Consider the following 18,881-nt stretch of genomic DNA (forward strand, 5'->3'; position numbering starts at 1 on the left):
TCGAGTGCCTTTATTTTACCCAACTATTGTTGCATTTCCTTCTTTTCCTTATTGATCCCAAATGCTTAAAATGGTGTTGATAATCACATTGGGTTTTTATTAAATGGTTGCTTTAGTTTTATATGGTAATTTTCAAATGTAGCATTTTGTTAGATTTGTCATACGAACAAAAGGGACTTTTATGTGTACTATCATGCGTTATACACAAAAAATTAATTCCTATTTTGTAGACTGTAGACTGTCATATTCACTAAATATGGCTTTTTGTCTTGAAAGAGGTTTAAAAAGGCTTGGCTTTCTCTCTGCTCACCACTGTCTGGCCAATGAGAGGGAGGGTGGCCGAACACACCCATTGACCGTCTCCCTGAATGGAGATCACATTGATAGCCAATCCGTGGCCCCTTTTCCACATGCTGCCAAAAAGTACATTGTGCATTGTGAACACATTGTTTTGTGTGTTTTTGTGTTGCCAAATAGACCCACAGTCGATATGTTTATAGTACTGTAGGTTTTCATTTGTTTTGGGTTACGGTAGTAATTTTTTACTAAGCTGTAATTATCAAGAAAAAATGTTTTAATGAGCTGCTCAACTAAAATAAATTTTAAATGCAATCATCATTTAAAGAAAAGCATACAACTATTTTAAGCATTAAACACAACATTAAATGATTTATATGTATTACTGTTTAAATAAAAGATTTATAAGAGAAAAAGAAAGAAAGAAAGAAAGAAAGAAAGAAAGAAAGAAAGAAAGAAAACATTGAGAAACCTATGTTCGCATTCATGGATTCTCAGGGGCTTCAATCACTGATCTATATAAATGACTGGATTGCGCATAGAACGCTTGACGTAACTGCGTGATTTGAAGCCAGCGCAGAGTTCGAGCCGCCATCTTGGTATACCCAACCGGCAGAGAGCGCCATTGACTTCCATTCAAAATCATGATCAAAATTTACCCCCTTTACAGCGTATCAGTTACACAAGGTTAATTTTTAGGATATGTGTACGTAAATTATTTGTTAATTCTGGTGTTATTTGCAATGTTTATGTTTTAATCGGGCAGGATAATGGATTTATAAAAAACCGTTAATGTGAGTGTGTCTGTTGCATTTGTTAATGACATGGGTATAAATAAAGTTTTTTTTGACATTCAGCTACACTGTGACGGTCAGCGTTATATCTCTAAATAAGTTTAGGTAACTTGTAAGTTTAGATAACATAATTACAAAACTAGCAAATTATTGCATGCACATACGGTACAAAGCATGATTATTTATTTAGATTTCAGAATGAGCACGTTTATTGTCATTAATACTAAATATGCTGCGGTCTGTCTGCTGATCTGATACTGTAATAAAGATGAATGTATAATAACTGTTTAAAACGCAAAATTTACAACTTTCAGTAAATAACTATTTACATGCTTTGGACGTTTGTGTTGTTATAATGTACAGGGTAACTTCACATATAAAAACGAAGACGAGTAAAGTGATGTTTTATCATTAAAATCCGATAACGTCCATTGATTTAATAGAACGTTTGGGTATACCAACATGGCGGCGCGGTGGCTTCACAAGTGTGACGTCATGCGCAATCCAGTCATTTATATAGATCAGTGGCTTCAATACTTGTAGTGAGTGATGAGTCAGTGTGGGGGTTCCTGGCTTCTTATTGGTCAGTCCACGCCTTACCCCGCCTCCCTCGACCAATAGAATGCGAGTGATTTGCATGAGGTCCCGCACTGAGAATAAAGACAAGCGTGTAGCGGTAACAGATTTAAAAGTTTGAGACAAGCTCGCCAAAACTACATCTGCTACCAACAACCGGAATATAAACCTGCCGTTATACCGTAAATACCCGGAACTCAATCGCTTTTACTTTGTATTCAGTCTACTTCAGTTTTAAAACTCTTTGAATATGGGGAAAGTAAGCAAATTGTGTTTTATAACGTGGATATACTTTCTTGCGTACATTTCATTGGGATTTGCAACTACAATCGAGCCAACAATCGAGCCGACGAGCGAGTCTACAACTTTTAGTGAGTATAAACTTTACAAGGATTATTGTTTTATAATTTCATAGAATGCTATTGTTGTAAAGCGCTTTTGAAAGTATTACAAATTTCGCGTTTCCGATGTGCAAATGCTATAATTTGTCTTATAATAATTATAAGTGTTGATAAATAACGGAACGCGTCTTATTGACAAAGAAATTACTTGCACTTTAAGTGCATAACAATTTATCTTTTGCATGCAATGCATTACTTAATAAAAAAAAAACGTAATAATGTCATTATTTTATTTTTAATGCATTTTTAAGTCTTTAGATATTTTTATGCAACTAAATTCATCTTTAAATCCATGCATTTCCTTTGTCAATTCATTATTGCTATGATAGAAGTCTTTAAGAGATTTGTTTAGCATCTTTTGTCAATGTGTCCAATGGATTACGTCATAAAATCGATGGTTTTTCAACGTTGTCTAAAAATTAAAATAGGCGAATTTAATGTTAAAGCAAAATAATGCTTTGTTTAAGGTCAAAAAGTTTATTTTTAGATTATAAGATAAAAAGATTGCGATGATTTTGTTTACTTAGGTGTAGCCTATTTGTTAAAAAAAAAAATCATATGTACTTAACAGTATATTCTAAGAAATCTAAGACATAAGAAAAAAAATTCTATCTCTTTATATTCCTAAAATTTATATTCATAAAATGTATATAAAAATCTACATAAAATGCAAAAAAAATGAAATGTGCATGCACATGCAAGCTAAGCTTATATTTCAAATATTTATAAGCTGCTTATAAAGTTAGTTGCTGGGTGCATATCTCAATATTGACCTGTTTTTAAACAGGTTACATCATGGACAATTACACCGAATCGATGGCGGACTTAAGCGACATCGAGTCCAAGTTTTCTTTCAGAACCAGCGAGGAACCCGAGGACGATTTGTGTTATATTGTTCCTGGTCAACCCGAAACTATTAAAGAATGTAACTTCAATCCAGAAAACAACACCTTCATAGTTATTCACGGATGGACGGTAAGTGCTGTTATGTTTGTAGTACGTCTGTGTAAACAAACGAAAGAACAAAGTTTAACTACACACCAGCTTAGTTGAATTGCTGTTCATGTAAAGCTAAACTCAATAAAATGATGTGTGCATAAAACATTACAAACCATGACACGAATGATTTCGTTTCAGGTCACTGGTATGTTTGAAAGTTGGGTTCCTAAACTGGTAACAGCTTTGTATGAACGAGAGCCATCGGCCAATGTCATTGTGGTGGACTGGTTGACACGCGCACAGCAGCACTACCCTACATCGGCAGCGTACACCAAACTAGTGGGCAGAGATGTGGCCAAATTTGTCAACTGGTTACAGGTATGTTAAACACGCTCAGTGACAGTTTGTGTCACGTGTTTATCCATAAACTTGTTTATTATCGGATAAACAATAGTAGGTCTCTTTATAGTACTTTATCTTACATGTATTGTTCCTTAAACCAGGCCGAGATTGACTATCCTTGGGAGAAACTACACCTGCTGGGCTACAGCCTTGGTGCACACGTGGCAGGAATCACTGGTTTTCTTACCAAAAATAAAGTTAACCGAATCACAGGTAAATGGAGGTGTTAAGGTGTTTATTGGTTGGAACCCAGAAATGTTGTGTTAGACTGTATTAAAAAGCTTTTCTCGTCTTACCAGGTTTGGATCCGGCTGGTCCTAGCTTTGAGTACGCCGACTCCCAAAGCACTCTTTCCCCTGATGATGCTCTTTTTGTGGACGTCCTTCACACCAACACTCGAGGATCTCCAGACCGCAGCATCGGGATTCAGAGGCCAGTTGGCCACATAGATGTATACCCCAACGGTGGCACCTTCCAACCTGGCTGTAACCTTCAAAACACTGTATTGATGGTGGCCACTACTGGTTTAAGGAGTGAGTAACCATTGGATTACATTTATGTATTTGGTAGACACTTTTATCTAAAGCATCTCTACCAACTGAGCTACAGGAACCACAAAATTTTACCTTCAACAATGTTTCTCGGTTCTCCGCAGACATGGATCAGATCGTGAAGTGTTCCCACGAGCGCTCGATTCATCTGTTCATCGATTCGCTCGTGAATACGAAACAGCAAAGTGTGGCTTTTCGCTGTAGCTCCCGAGAAAGCTTCAATAAGGGCATGTGCCTCAGCTGCCGCAAGAACCGCTGCAACAAGGTGGGCTATGGCATCAACAAAATCCGCACTCGCAGGAGCAGCAAGATGTACATGAAAACCAGAGATATGATGCCGTTTAAAGGTGAGTTTTAGTAAGAGACTAAATCTGAACATTTTTGGATGTGACTGCTTGTGCGAATACATTGTGATTTCAACAAAAGTTTCACAAAATGCATTCCAGGAAATTTTTCTATAGATATATAAACATACAATATATCAAATGAAAAAACAGACCCTCTGCTTTTAAACAAACAAAGAAACAAAAAAACTTTCACCCTATCTTTATTTGTTTTCTTTTTATTACCAAATTTTGAGCAAAAAGCTGAAATAATTGCAAGACTTTTGTTAGAGATCAGATTCAGAATGATGATCAAACATACACAGAGTTTCTTGTTGTTGAATTAGTTGACGCTTCCGTTTTTTATAAGTTGGGTAAGAGTGCCACCTAGTGGAAAATAGCAGAATTGTAGATTACCGTAAAAACTCGTCATTGGCAGGGAAGCGTTTTCTCTTAATTGACGAGGTAATTCACACATGGCGTAAGAGTTAACGCTTCCCATTTACTTTTAATGCGTTGCCAAACTGAATTGTGGATCCTTCGGCGCCGCGTCACTGACGTTGCTCGCGGCAGAAGTTGAACATTTCTTAACTTTTTAAGCGGAAACGTTTGTGCAATTATGATTATGGAAGACCGGAGCATGTGTTGCGGCCACTGCGATTGGCTGTTGGCCACGATTCAGACAAGCCTTCTGTCAAGCGTTAACGCTTCTGTCCCGTACGGATAAAACAACGTTCGCGCACAGTCGAATGCGCAGCCTAGTTCATTTGACTTGTACGTGTACACAGATGCAATTGCAATACCTCACCTGGCCTACAGACTACATACTCCTGAATGCGCATGCGTCACCACGTCAACAAAGTACGCGCAATTACGAAAATCTAGCACATAGCACTATGTATACTATTCTGATACAGACATTTGCGTCACACGCATTGTACGCTGACACTTATGTCCGTTTAAAAACTGAACTATACTATATAACTATACTATACTATATATATTTTGGTGATCAATGTAAGAAACATTAATATTCACTGAGTAAGGTCATGTCAAAGATTGTAATCAATGAGTAAAATCAAACTTTTATTCTTCTAATCTTAGAGATTATGAGACCTTAGACTTGTGATAGGACAATGATATACGCTGCTGTGGTAGATAAATGCTTTCCAGGATGAGGAGCATGATAATAGCTTCCTTCCTCTAAAATTATCCAAAGAATGTGCTTGAATTGAAGTCTGAGGTGTTTCCATGCATCAGATTGCTATAATGCCTTTCTAAATATAACCATCTTTCCATAGTTTTCCATTACCAAGTGAAGGTCCATTTCTTCGGCAAGACAAAATTGAGCTACACCGACCAACCCATGAAGGTCTCACTGTATGGCATCGACGGTGAGAAGGAAAACATCCCTTATGTTATGTAAGTTTAACAGTGCACAAGATGTATAAGCAGTGTTGTGTTTACCGCTATATAAATCTAGAAAATCGGTAATGAGACTTGAGATGATGTATGTTTTTGTTCGATTCCACAGGCCTACTTTGAACTCGAACGCCACCGTGTCTTTCCTGTTGACCACAGATGTGGACATCGGAGATCTTCTGATGGTAAAACTTTTCTGGGAGAAAGACACGCTCATCAGCTGGCCATGGTGGAATCCCGACACCTTTCATGTCCGCAAGCTACGGGTGAAATCAGGAGAGAAACAATCTAAGTAAGCATGCTAAATTCATTAAGAAAAATGCTACATTTTACTTTGAACAATCTTGTCTGTCATTATTTGGTCAAACAGGTAACCAAACTTACACTTTTGATGTCAGGCCACTTAAAGGGCACATATTATTCCCATTTTTACAAGATGTAATATCAGTCTCAGGTGTGCCTAGAATGTGTCTGTGAAGTTTAAGCTCAAAATACCCCACAGTTCATTTATTATAGCATGTCCAAAATGTCCTTATTTATCTGTGTACCTTTAAATGCAAATGAGCTACAGCCCTCACGCCCTTACCAATAAACAAATACAAATAGATCTGATTCCTATAAATACAATCTGAGACAATAGTATTTTTAGCCACAACATCCTAACAAACAAAGCTTCTGGGTCAAAACCAGTCAGTCAGTGGGCGGGGCTTTTCAATGTGACATCACATTGACAAGAAAATCAAAACTGAATGTCTTGGACAATAACAGGTTTGCTAAAATGGGGATTAAAAAATAAGTGCCAACACACATTTGTGTCCAGAAACCTTGTAAAAGTGGATTTGCATAATATGTGCCCTTTAATCACAATACAATAAATAAATAAATAAAGTAAAAATTATTCTTGAGCCTAAATTCAAAATTTATTGTTTATAATTTGTTGTCACAGAGTAATCTTCACTGCCAAAGAAGGTGAATTTTCCTACCTTACTCGCGGAGGCGACGCCGCCGTCTTTGTAAAAGACAAAGAAGCCCAGTCAAGCCGCAAAAACGAGAGGTAAAATTAACCGTCAAAGTAATCTTCCCATGCAGCACGTACATGCTGTCCTTGTTTTATTTGTTGTGTAGGCTTTTATTTGTCTAAACCTTCTGCACTTTACACCGACAGATTGCACAAGCGGAAGATGGAAGGAAGTTCATATAAACAAAACACGGAGTAGAAACGCACTTCAAAATCCAACTCTGCTGGAACCTGCACAGACTTTGCCGAAAACTGGAACGCCGGTGAAAACCAACATCTTCTATATATCCTGACCTTAATCCTGAAACACGTCCTGCAAGAAACCACATCTTGAAAACGTTACTGCTGTGCAGTTTGGAAACAAAATGTCACATTGGGGACTTTTAATTTTTAAGTATTTCGCCTAAATGATTTTGCATCTTGGCCCACTATGAAAAGTCTGCTGGACAATCTTTAGTACATAAAATGATAATCACATGACTTTATGCAATACAAACATGCAAGTATACTACTGTTGTCTGTTTGTCTGCATTGGTTAAACAAAAGTAAAGCAGGTGTAACGTTCACCACACTCTCAGAAAAAAGGTACAAAGTTATCACTGGGATGGTAGGTACCTTTTAAAAGGGTCCAAATATGTACCTTTGAGGAACCAGTATGTACCTCTACGGTACCAATATGCACCTTTTGGTTCAAAAGTGTACTTTTTGAAAAGGTGCCGCCCCAGCGACAACTTTAGCACGTTCTTGTACCTTTATTTCTGAGTGTGCAGTTGTCCATCAAAGAAACAAAGCTTGTTGTTGTAGTAGTTTTTCCCTTTTGGAGAAAGATGTTACTCGAAACAAGAGATGCACAGATATTATATTTTCACAGACACCGATTATTCATTCTTATATCGCCCGATGCCGACATCGATCGTTTGGTGGTTATATTAACTTGCATTAACTAAATTCGAAAGATTAAATTTAGTTTTTTCATTCACATAATGACTATTAATATTGAACATTAACCTAGTGATGTTTCTCTAAATGTTTTATACGCAGGATATATCGGCCATGACTAAAAGCTGTTTTTAAACTATCGGCCAATAGTATTAAAAATAGCTTTTTATCGTCCAATACCGATATTGGCCGATATATCGGTGCATCTCGACTCGAAACATGTTAAGGATTATTTGGTTTAGCTCTGTGATAACAGTATTAAATTTGAACTTTGAGACTAAACCGCTAGGTTATTTAGCCGTTTCATTTTTGGTTTCACTGTGAAGTTGGTTTTTGTACCAAAGCTGTTTCGCTAGCAATGCTAATCCTCTTATTGAAGGCAACGGTTCAGTCTAGCAAATGTTTTCTCAGTTTGCTCACAGTATTACAACTGAACACCATCAGCTTTCATAAAAGTCGGACCAAATTCTCTCTCTACTGAATCAAAATTACTGTAAATATGTGTAATTGTCATATATATATATATATATACAGCTCTTCAAACGTCTACCTTTCTTTTGTTTCTTGGGTTATTGTGTCTGGCACGGGTCACTTTAAAGGATTTGCCTCCCTTTGATTCAGTTTTGTTTGGATAAACCAGCAAAAGACATCAAACAATTTTGTCTCCCGATGCAATTACTGTTTTGTCTCTCATTGCCCTTTTTATAGCAACTCAAGCTTTACAGTTTATTGTTTTTTCTGCATTAAATTTAGGGAAAGTAAAAATTATATTTACACGGACCAGCCAGGAAATAAAAATTTGATTTGATCTAAAGAATAAAGCGTAGACAGACGTTTTCTAAAAGGCGTGATGGGGTAGACTGCCCCATATGATAGCCAAAAGTATACATGCAGTACAGTAAGTCACAAAACTGTCAATTTTTCTATTTATTGAATGTATATATTTGTATATTAAGCACATAATATATGTATACCATATTTCTGATTTGCTCCTCGCTTTTGAGTTCTAGCCTCTCTATTTTTATATAAGCAAGCAACTTTCGAACGATTGAAGGAAATTCAGTGTTTTGGTGAACAACTGTGATCATTTATTTGATGGTTATAATGTCATTTTAATAAACATCATGTTACAGTATGTCAGGGCTTGAAAATGGTTTTTAATTGAACTCATTTTCAAGCAGAAGTTTTATGTAAAACAAATCTGTTTATCTCAAAAAAACGTAGGCCTTATAATACATTTCAATTGCCGTGTCTGTATTAGCTTTTATTAGAGTATTCTTGGAAGATGTTACTAAAAGTCTGTAGACAGAATAAATTTGCACTGAATATTTGGCTCAACTTGCTTTAATCGTGCCAACACACTTTAGATATTTCATGTTTGCAATGCTTTCACTCCTTAAAGCTACTTTAAACTTATGAAATTGGCTAAAGTCAAAAAGTGCATATCTCCGAAGTGTAAAGCTACACAAAAAAGTTTATCAATATATGATAAATATGTATTCAATTAAACAACAAGTCCTTAAAACTTCAATGGGGCGCCTATGTTTGTTTTGTTCAGAATTTGATTATGACTTCACATCCATTCAAAACAAGCATCTGGTCTCGTGATTAACTCACTTTGCATTGTTTAATAGAAAAGAGACTCACGTGTAATAGTCTCGAATCAAAACAGAGGGAGCCTGTTTTTCCAAATGCCCTCCCCTTTTCATGAAAGGAAAGATTCTTGGAATGGAACTATGACATTCCAGCTAATCATAATTCCTCTGTCGAGGACAATTGTGTGAAAGTTCTGTTGTTGAATCTTGGAAGCAACTTTTTGGCAATAAAATATGCAGAAATTAAAACGTTAGATTGGATTGAGATTTATTTTGCAACGCTGTGCAATTTTTCAGGGCAACTGTGCTTGTCCTGTGAGTCATTTTTGTCACGGACAATCATTTCTTGGAGGATCGCCGTGTTTTTGTTTCTGATAAAGAGCCTGTGTTTTTAACTGGTGTTACAACAACAAATGTTCCCATCGAGTACTTTGGATTATTGTTGTTGTATCCACCTGCTCCCTGTGTCCCTATGACTTGTGTTATTACAAACAGAACCAATGGCTTAGCAAAGGACAGATGACATCGGAGAGTTTTGGCGGGACCTGAATGTTATGATGTGACAAATTATGACACGATACGAACAATCTGGGTAGAACAAAAATCAAGGCGAACAAAAAAAAAAACATTATTCAATGTCATTAAAATATTTTGGATATTAGCACACAGTGAAATAAAGACCAACTATTATTCTATTATTCACGATTTTACGTTTCCTTTGGTGTTTAAGTGTGTATTGGAACATGTTAACAATATGAAAAAGGTACAAACCCCAAAGTAAACGATGATGCGAGTTATCGTTTTCAATATAAATCTCTTTTCTTGGACTACAACAAACACACGAATTGTAGGCAACGGTTTACATCCTCGGCCTGTTAACGTGGACAAGACTGACATTATCATAAATACTCACGCATTACTCACAGCCTGTAAGTAGTCTATGTTTTCATATTTAAAGAATTTACTACTTACTAAACCATGACTCAAATGCAAGATTTGAGCAGTGCAGAGTAGCGCTTGTTGTTTGTCATTTCTACGATCACAAATGCAGACATGGTTTTTATGTTTTAGTATCCTTACCTTACCAATCTGTTATGTCCTGCTCAAGCCGCGCTGTCCAAGTTGACCGATCAATCCTGCGCTTTTCAGAAAAATAATGCACAGTATGTGGAAAATAATGTGGTTTTTAACCATAAACCATGCAATCACATTGTATTACACCAAATACACAATGGCTGTTTCTCAATTCCAAGAATACAAAGAACGGACTTGCGTTCTCGTGAAGACTGGTCTTGCCAGGCGACCTTGGAAGAGCGAACTCAAAAGTCGCGAGAACACAGAACGCACTTATGAGAATTGAGATGTGTGCGATCTTCCTGTTGGTCACCTGACCTCCCCAAGTCTGCACTCGATGCATCCTCGATATCAAGAACATATCCGGGTATTTTCATGCGTTCCCTGTACTTGTTTTCTTGAGAATTGGAATTGAACTTCGACAGTTAATGATGACGTAGAGCGAGAACACAAGGACGCAAGATTGCTAAAGAAAACGCATATTGAGAAACAGCCAATGTCTTTAGTAACGTAATAGGTGCTCTTTAAAGGGGCCATGTCACAAGACTTTTTTAAGATGTCAAATAAATCTTTGGTGTCCCCAGAGCACATATGTGAAGTTTTAGCTCAAAATACCATATAAATAATTTATTATAGCATGTTAAAATTGCCACTTTGTAGGTGTGTGCAAAAATGTGCCGTTTTGGGTGTGTCCTTTAAAATGCACATGAGCGGATGAAATTCAAACAATGATCACAATGATGGTGGTTTGTTAAAATTGAAACTCAATTGTTCTTTGAATTATTTTCTCTCTGCACTAAATAGCAGTGCTGTGGTTGGATTAAGGGGTGGTTTTATTATAATAAGAGCTCCTTATGACATCATAAGAAGAGGCAATTTTCAACGACCTATTTTTTCAAGTGCTTGTAGATAATGGTTTACCAAAACTAAGTTACTGGGTTGATCTTTTTTATATTTTCTAGGTTGATAGCAGCACTATGGACCCAATAATAGCACTTAAACATGGAAAAAGTCAGATTTTCATGCTATGGCCCCTTTAAACATATTGATCAGCCTATTTCCCTTTAATATAACGACACAAAAAATGCTGAGTTGGGATAAAAAGGCGCAAACCCAGCCAGTTGGTAAAAAAAACCCAGAAAATGTTTATATTTCACCCAACGAGTTGGGTTTGTCTATTTTGACCCAACGCTGCCCAGACAGCAAACGAGTTCGGGCCGGATCCTGCAGATTTCAGCGCAGATCCGGCCCGTAGTCGGCTGCTGTCTGGGTGGGTTGATATAACCCAGCATTTAAGTGATATAAACAGAAAACTCTTCAATATTTTGCCATATTTGAGTCAACAACATAACAGGTTTATATGACCATAAAAGGTCAATATAAAGCTGTCAAAAACCTCTCTTATATTTTTACACACTTAACAAAAAGCTTTAGGTAAAACCAAGAGACCTGTGTGTTAGTCCTGCCAGTTTTTGAGACACAGGTCATTACACTAAACGGCACATTAGACTCGGCTCAAAAAAGTGAAGGAATGTAAGAACAAACGCAAGAGAAATAGTTTTTCCTAATTGTTTTTATCATCATTTCCTCACCTTCACGTTCGTCCAGACTCCAGACTGACTGCTCTTGCACATATAGATGCTGTTTTGACATTTAAACTGATGGTAAATGCCTTGGTTACTCCTAAAAAATTAAAAAGGACAAATGAGATTTGGGAATTACAGTGAAGAGCAAGATGCTTTGGTTGGACGGATAAGAGCAGCATGACATTCTTCTTAACATCTCAAATGGGTATGAAAGGACATGAATTGGTCATTTTTGAAAATACTAACCCATAAAAAAATGTCACCTACGTTTATTTTGATTAATTGCAATGAATAACCTCGAGAGACATCATAACTACCATCAATGAATTACAAGAGCCGCGTCTCAGTCAAACAAATGCTCGTGACCATATTTCCCCGCCTGTGGGCTGAGACCAATAGCTCTCAGAAGTGCTATTTAAGAACTAAACAGAAGTCTGAAGCTCAGATTTCATTAGCCTGGTAACACTTAAGCAACACCACGAGTTTTTCCCTCAGTTTATTATTATTGCAGCCTCGCGCGCGAACGCCCGCCCGCCCGAGGAATTGGTGAAGATCACCAAAGTGTCCAAAACTCGCGCAAAAAGACATGAACGTTTTGTCAATCCAATGCGTTTTCTGGCTCGTGTCAAGCTTTACTATACTTTCTGCTGCTTCACTTGAGGAAGGAACATCGTCGGAGGCAATATTTGGTGAGTGAATAAAATAACTGATGCCTTCGTGAGAAATGCGTGCGCGAGGCAGCCGTATACATTATTTTACCTGTATGTGGCGCGGCAATCACATTTTTACATGTTTCCCGCGTTTATTATGGGAAAACGTCAACATCCAGCTTGTGTCTGAGGGGTCTTCAAAAGACCTGACGTCTGCCTCACTTTTGAAAAGTGATTCCGTAAATGCGCGCGTGAAGTTGACCATTGACGTCATTCGAGTCTGGCAGAGTATGCAATGCAATCTTGTATTGTCTGGGTTAAAGGTGCCTCGTGAACTACAGTGTAATACAGTAGTACACTTTACAGTATAATAAACATTTTACAGTAGCCTATAATAAAAAGTCCAAGATTAAAATACTTTATTATTTACCATAGTAAATGGTAGCAAGATGTAGAATAAAGCATACTGGTGTTTTTGAACCATACCATAGTAAACATTAATGTATGCGGTATAGTTAATACTACAGAATAGTATAGTGTACATAATAGAAGATAATATAGTACAATTTAGGATACTATAGTAAGTATAGGTCTTCTATAGTTTTTTCATGAGGGCTCAGCTATATAAAAAGCAAATCAAAAAGTTTTAACCATTTTTTCCTTTTTTCTTCGAAAAGATAATTTCCTGGAGGATTTACGAAATGTCAACAGAGCAAATGTGAAGTTTTCCCTGAGAAACCCATCCCAACCAGACGATGATGTTTGTTATATTGTTCGTGGCAAACCAGAAACTATCGGTAGCTGCCAATTTAACAGCACTTCAAAAACCTTTTTGGTCATTCATGGGTGGACGGTAAATGCTTACCTTTACATACATCATTTTTTTTTTCAAATGATCCCAAATCCTTATTATAATTAAGTATTTTCCCCCTTAGGTAATTGGATTGTTCGAGAGCTGGGTTGAGAAACTGGTTGGCGCGCTGTACGAGAGGGAGAAAGACTCCAACGTCATCGTCGTGGACTGGTTGGATACAGCGCAGGACCATTATGTTGTGGCAGCACAAAATACAAAGATGGTGGGAAAAGAGATCGGACTCTTCATTGACTGGTTAGAGGTTTGTGTTAGAAATCAGATTAAACTGGGAATGCATGGCAATAGAAAGGTCATGGGTTTGAATTCCAGACTGATTATAAAATGTATAGCTTGAATGCACTGGTAGTTGCAAAAAAATCCATAAATGTAAACATTGCAAAACATTACAGTTTGCGTATTTATTGTTCCTCATGTTTATTTTTACAGGAGATGACAAATATTTCCTTGAAGAAGTTGCATCTTATCGGCTACAGTCTCGGTGCCCACGTCGCAGGTTTTGCTGGAAGTCAAACCACAAACAAAATTGGAAGAATCACAGGCAAGCTTCCCAATTTTATTTTGGAGATGAAACATTACAACAGCTCTTAAATGCATTGTATTACAAAGTACGATTTGGGTGTTTGCAGGTTTAGACCCAGCTGGGCCGGACTTTGAAGGGGTTCACGCCCACAGTCGTCTGTCCCCGGATGATGCCCATTTTGTGGACGTCCTCCACACTTTCACCCGTGGTTCCCTGGGACACAGTATTGGTATCCAGCAGCCAGTTGGCCACGTGGATATTTACCCGAATGGAGGAAGTTTCCAGCCTGGATGCAACTTAAGAGGATCCCTTGAGAAGATTGCCAGTTTTGGAATACTCGGTAAGGACCCTAATCTGAAATATGACTACCAACAGTAACAGTATAGGGTTTCTGTTTATATTTAATTAAAGGAACAACTCACTTTTTTGAAAATAGTGACCGGCATTAAGTTACATTTAAAGTTACCTAGCTAGGGACTATTTTTGGGCACTGTATAATATCATTGCGCCTCCTGCACCCATGGTACGGCCGCAAAGTTCCTTGATTATTACGCCGCAATGAGAGTATAGTTCCTCCCCATATTGGCCAATCAATGGATTATGCTAAGCTATGCTAAAAGTGGTACCGCCAGACCCGGAGATCGGCTGAATGGATTCCAAAAAAGTGGAGTGTCCCTTTAAACTGTACATGAAGTCACTGAAAGATTACTGTGAGTCTCACAAACCTGTAACATTTCTTCATTTAAAACCTTTAGCCATAAACGAGGCCATTAAATGCGAGCACGAGCGGTCCGTCCACCTGTTTATCGACTCCTTGCTGAATGAGGAAGATCCCAGCAGAGCTTACAGTTGTGGAAGCAAGGAGATGTTCGACCGGGGCGTGTGCTTGCACTGTCGCAAAAACCGATGTAGCACGGTGGGCTACGACGTCAGCAAAGCCCGCAAGGCGCGAAGCATCAAAATGTTCACCAAGACGCGAGCATCCATGCCTTTCAGAGGTCAGTGTTAAGTTTTAGAGAAGGCCTTCTTTACCATTGCTTCATACTGTAGTGAAACTTGCAAATTTTTTTTTTTTTTTAGTTTTTCACTATCAGCTGAAGATCAACTTTCATGCAAAGACGAATCAGTCTGAGATGGATCCTGCCCTGGTGGTTTCACTTTATGGAACCGACGGCGAAGCAGAAGATGTTCAATTGAATGTGTGAGTAATGTACCACATATACAGTATGTATATAGGTATAATGGCACAAACAGGGTCATAGGTTACAGTGACGGCCAGTGACGTCTTTTTTTGAGGTTGCCCGATGCGAAGTTCGTCACAACATGTTTGTAGCCCGTCGTGTGTGTGGTTCGTAATTTCAAAATAAGTGTTATGTACGTCGAGTAAACCTTTGTGCATCACGTGTCTTGTCAAAATAAGTGCCTGCTGCAGACGCGTCAAAACCGTTTATGATAAAACAGACGCTCGCGTTTGGCAGATCTCATGCGTAATCAGAGTTTACTGTTAAGGGAGTGTCTTGCGTGTATTTTGTGAACGTGAGCGTCTCTTTTGACGCGGTTTTGACGCGTGTGCAGCATGCACTTATTTCAACAAAACACGTAATGCACATGGTTTACGTGACGCAACGAACACATATTTTGAAAACACGAGCAACACACATAACACTCCGAACACATATTTTGAATTTGCGCCCTTCGGAAGAGCAGTCACCAGCCGCCACTGATAGGTTCGATCCCAAGTAAATGTATAGCTTTTGAATGCACTGTAAATCACTTTGGAGAAAAGCATACATGTAAATATATCTACTAAAGACAATAATATAGATTTCATAGCCCATTCTGTCTTAACAGACAGGAGAAGATTACCACCAATAAGACGCAGTCCTTTCTTCTGGTAACCGAGAAGGACATCGGTGATCTCCTAATGCTGAAGTTCAAATGGGAAGATATCAAAAGCCAGTCTTCCTCCTTACTCAATAAGCTGTCCACATGGTGGTATGGAGATTCGGGAAGTTCAGGAGTACAGGTCCACAAAATCCGGGTCAGAGCTGGAGAAACACAAAAGAAGTACGTTCATTCCCTGTCTGTGAAATTTAATGTAATAAACTCATAAACTCACCCAAATGTGTGAAAATATAACCTTGATATCAAATTTATGTTTTATAGGAATGTGTTTTGTTTAAAAGATGCCCAAAATGCAAGTGCAGCTCGGGATGTAATATTTGTGAAATGCAAGGAGGCATGGCGATCTTCATCTAAAAGGTGATGTCACTCAAAATAGTTTGCTGTTTATAATTAAAACTATTTTTAATAACTACATTTTTTTCCCAGGCACAAATTGAAGAACCAGTGAAATGAATTACAACAAGTGATATATTGGGAATCTCAATTTATATAGAAAAGCACTTAAATAATATTTATACAGCTGTTATTTATTAAAAATGCACTGACTGTATATGAAATGTATTGGTATGAATGTAATTCATAATTCAAGCACTACCATTGTTGTTGCAAACTGGCATTGGCTTAAAAGCCTTTAAACAATGTATTTTAGTTGCATTGGGTACATAGTTGGTGTGGTACTGTTATATAATCTAATACTGATGTTTTTGGCTGCAAACTGCTATATTTCAAGATCTCCTTAAACTGTTTATAAAAACACTTTCTTACATGAATAATCGGTTCTTCCTTTGATGTGATTTAATTTACAGTAGGGTACAGTATGGTGGGATAGCTACAAGCCCACAATCCTGAGGAGTTCAAATGGCTCCGGCACTTTTATTGGTTATTTTATGAGCCGAAATGTTAGAGACTGCTTTTAAATCAAAGTTCGTTGATTTACTTTTGACCAAATCCCCTCTGGACAGGAATTCTTCGCTGGGAGATTACAGTAATAAAATCATCAATCATGTCCATGTGCATATTTTAGCATGCTGTGCAGCCAGGAAGACCAAGACGGATGGTTCCTTTCAAAGACTATTAAAGTCCAAATACATTTCTACATCAAATACATCAATCTAAAGTCAAAATATGTACCCTGGCTGTCACTGGGGCACTATCATTAGGTACAGATTTGGTACCAATATAAGTACTTATATGCATCTGAGGTACCTAAAGGAACTAATATAAACTCTTCAGATGCAATGGTGACAGCTGGGTACATATTTTGCCAATTTTTCTGATAGTGTACTAATATAACAATTCCTGTTAATACATTTGTGTTGTCATCTACATATTTGGCCAACGCTTGTATCCAAAGCGATTTACAGTGCATTACAAGTTATACATTTTATCAGTATGTGAGTTCTCTGGGTTTAACCCCATGAACTTTTGCGCTGCTTCCATAGTGTCCTACCAATGAGCTTTACAGGAACACAGTCTTATATAAACATTTACTGTATGCTGAATGTGTTTAATATTGGTACTAAAGTCACAATGTCACTTTAAGTAGATATTGTATCAACATATTGTCCTTTATCCCATTTATGGCCTTATAAGTGTACATTTGGCTACACCTGTTAATACTAAAATAATAACGTGATACAACAATGAAGACTGAATCTGTGCATAACTGTATATTTGTAAAGATACAATAAAATTTATCTTTAACTTTGAGCTAAATGGATGTCATCTTTTCTTCTTTAATAATACGCATCAAACCTTTAAAGGAAAACACCACCATTTTTGAATATTTTACTATGTTCTTACCTCAACTTAGATGAATTAATACATACCTATCTTTTTTAATGCATGCACTTTTAATCTTTGTACAGCGCGTCATGAATGTCATTCCTATGGCTCCAAACAGATGAATTTAGAAGCCACCAAAGACTTCCATGTTTTCCCTATTTAAAGACTGTTACATGAGTAGTTACACGAGTAAGTATGGTGGCACAAAACAAAACTTTTGTTTGGATCCTAAGGAATGAATGGGGCTAGGCTAAATGCGAACACATTCACAAAACGCTGTACAAAGATTAAAAGTGCACAGATTGAAAAAAGATAGGTATGTATTAATTCATCTATGTTGAGGTAAGAACATAGTAATATATTGAAAAACGGTGGTGTTTTCCTTTAAGCGATAGTTGAACCAAAAATGAAAATTCTGTCTTTACTCACCGTCTCAAGTTGTTTTAAAACTATAAAAATGTATTTGTTCTGCATAGGAAGATATTGCAAAACATGTTTGTAACCAAACAGTGCTGGGGCACCATTGACTTCCATAATTTTTTTTTTCTAATATGGAGGTTAATGGTGCCCCAGATTTGCTTGGTTACAAACGTTTAAAATATATTCATGATCTGCAGAAGAAATAAATTTATACAAGTTTGAAAACACTTTTCTTTATCACAGAATTTTCATTTTTGGATGAACTTTAAGGGGTGGTTTCCCATACAGGTCTTATCCTAGACCCACACTGCAAAAAAAATTATTTTCAAAATAACATTTTCTTAGTATTTTTGTTTTGTTTTCAGTAAAAATATAAAAAAAATCCAAAATTAAGATGCTTTTTCTTGATGAGCAAAACAACCCAAAAATAAGACTAGTTTTAGACCAAAATAAAAAAATTTAAGTGATTTTGTGCATAAAACAAGCAAAAAAATCTGCCAATGGGGTAAGCAAATTATTCTTGAATTTAGTGTTTAAGAAAAATTTTCAAGATTTTTTGCTTCCCCATTGGCAGATTTTTTTGCTTGTTTTATGCACAAAATCACTTAGTATTTTTGTCTCTTTTTTTCAGTAAAAATATCAAGACCAAAAAAATTAAGACATTTTTTCTTGAAAATAATTTTTTGCAGTGCAGACTAAAATGCATGTTTGAGCTGCTTTAATTTTAAAACATCTTTCCCTGACATAATTATATTTACCTTAGTGCCATGTAAGGTATGTTGGTAAAACTACCTAAAGGGCCTAAAATAA

At 37.0% G+C, this 18,881-nt stretch overlaps 2 protein-coding genes across 3 annotated transcripts; both read left to right on the top strand.

The window, feature by feature from the left end:
• The first annotated feature begins 1,764 nt into the window (after positions 1 to 1,764).
• Positions 1,765 to 8,988, top strand: lpla (lipoprotein lipase a). Its single transcript, XM_065244735.2, has 10 exons — positions 1,765 to 2,038; positions 2,856 to 3,043; positions 3,206 to 3,385; positions 3,511 to 3,622; positions 3,709 to 3,942; positions 4,065 to 4,307; positions 5,585 to 5,705; positions 5,818 to 5,997; positions 6,652 to 6,759; positions 6,871 to 8,988. Exons 1-10 carry the CDS (start codon positions 1,918 to 1,920, stop codon positions 6,920 to 6,922), a joined length of 1,539 nt encoding a protein of 512 aa, XP_065100807.1. The 5' UTR covers positions 1,765 to 1,917; the 3' UTR covers positions 6,923 to 8,988.
• Positions 8,989 to 12,215: 3,227 nt separating this feature from the next.
• Positions 12,216 to 17,605, top strand: LOC135727088 (lipoprotein lipase). Of its 2 annotated transcripts, none has more exons than XM_065244751.2 (10): positions 12,216 to 12,606; positions 13,245 to 13,420; positions 13,503 to 13,682; positions 13,868 to 13,979; positions 14,068 to 14,301; positions 14,717 to 14,959; positions 15,042 to 15,162; positions 15,813 to 16,028; positions 16,128 to 16,223; positions 16,673 to 17,604. In XM_065244751.2, exons 1-10 carry the CDS (start codon positions 12,504 to 12,506, stop codon positions 16,713 to 16,715), a joined length of 1,524 nt encoding a protein of 507 aa, XP_065100823.1. In that variant the 5' UTR covers positions 12,216 to 12,503; the 3' UTR covers positions 16,716 to 17,604. The 2 variants fall into 2 exon arrangements, with proteins under 2 accessions (XP_065100823.1, XP_065100834.1); XM_065244762.2 differs by having other exon boundaries at positions 12,219 to 12,606; positions 16,293 to 17,605.
• Positions 17,606 to 18,881: the final 1,276 nt, after the last annotated feature.

Source organism: Paramisgurnus dabryanus, chromosome 24 (assembly GCF_030506205.2).
Source record: "Paramisgurnus dabryanus chromosome 24, PD_genome_1.1, whole genome shotgun sequence".
Taxonomy (NCBI): Eukaryota; Metazoa; Chordata; class Actinopteri; order Cypriniformes; family Cobitidae; genus Paramisgurnus; species Paramisgurnus dabryanus.

Coding starts and splice junctions, on each gene's coding strand:
- lpla (XM_065244735.2), top strand. CDS start 1,918: ATGGGGAAAGTAAGCAAATTGTGTTTTATAACGTGGATATACTTTCTT. Junction 2,039..2,855: donor GAGCGAGTCTACAACTTTTA/GTGAGTATAAAC, acceptor GTTTTTAAACAG/GTTACATCATGGACAATTAC. Junction 3,943..4,064: donor GGCCACTACTGGTTTAAGGA/GTGAGTAACCAT, acceptor GGTTCTCCGCAG/ACATGGATCAGATCGTGAAG.
- LOC135727088 (XM_065244751.2), top strand. CDS start 12,504: ATGAACGTTTTGTCAATCCAATGCGTTTTCTGGCTCGTGTCAAGCTTT. Junction 13,980..14,067: donor CAAAATTGGAAGAATCACAG/GCAAGCTTCCCA, acceptor GGGTGTTTGCAG/GTTTAGACCCAGCTGGGCCG. Junction 15,163..15,812: donor GAAGATGTTCAATTGAATGT/GTGAGTAATGTA, acceptor CTGTCTTAACAG/ACAGGAGAAGATTACCACCA.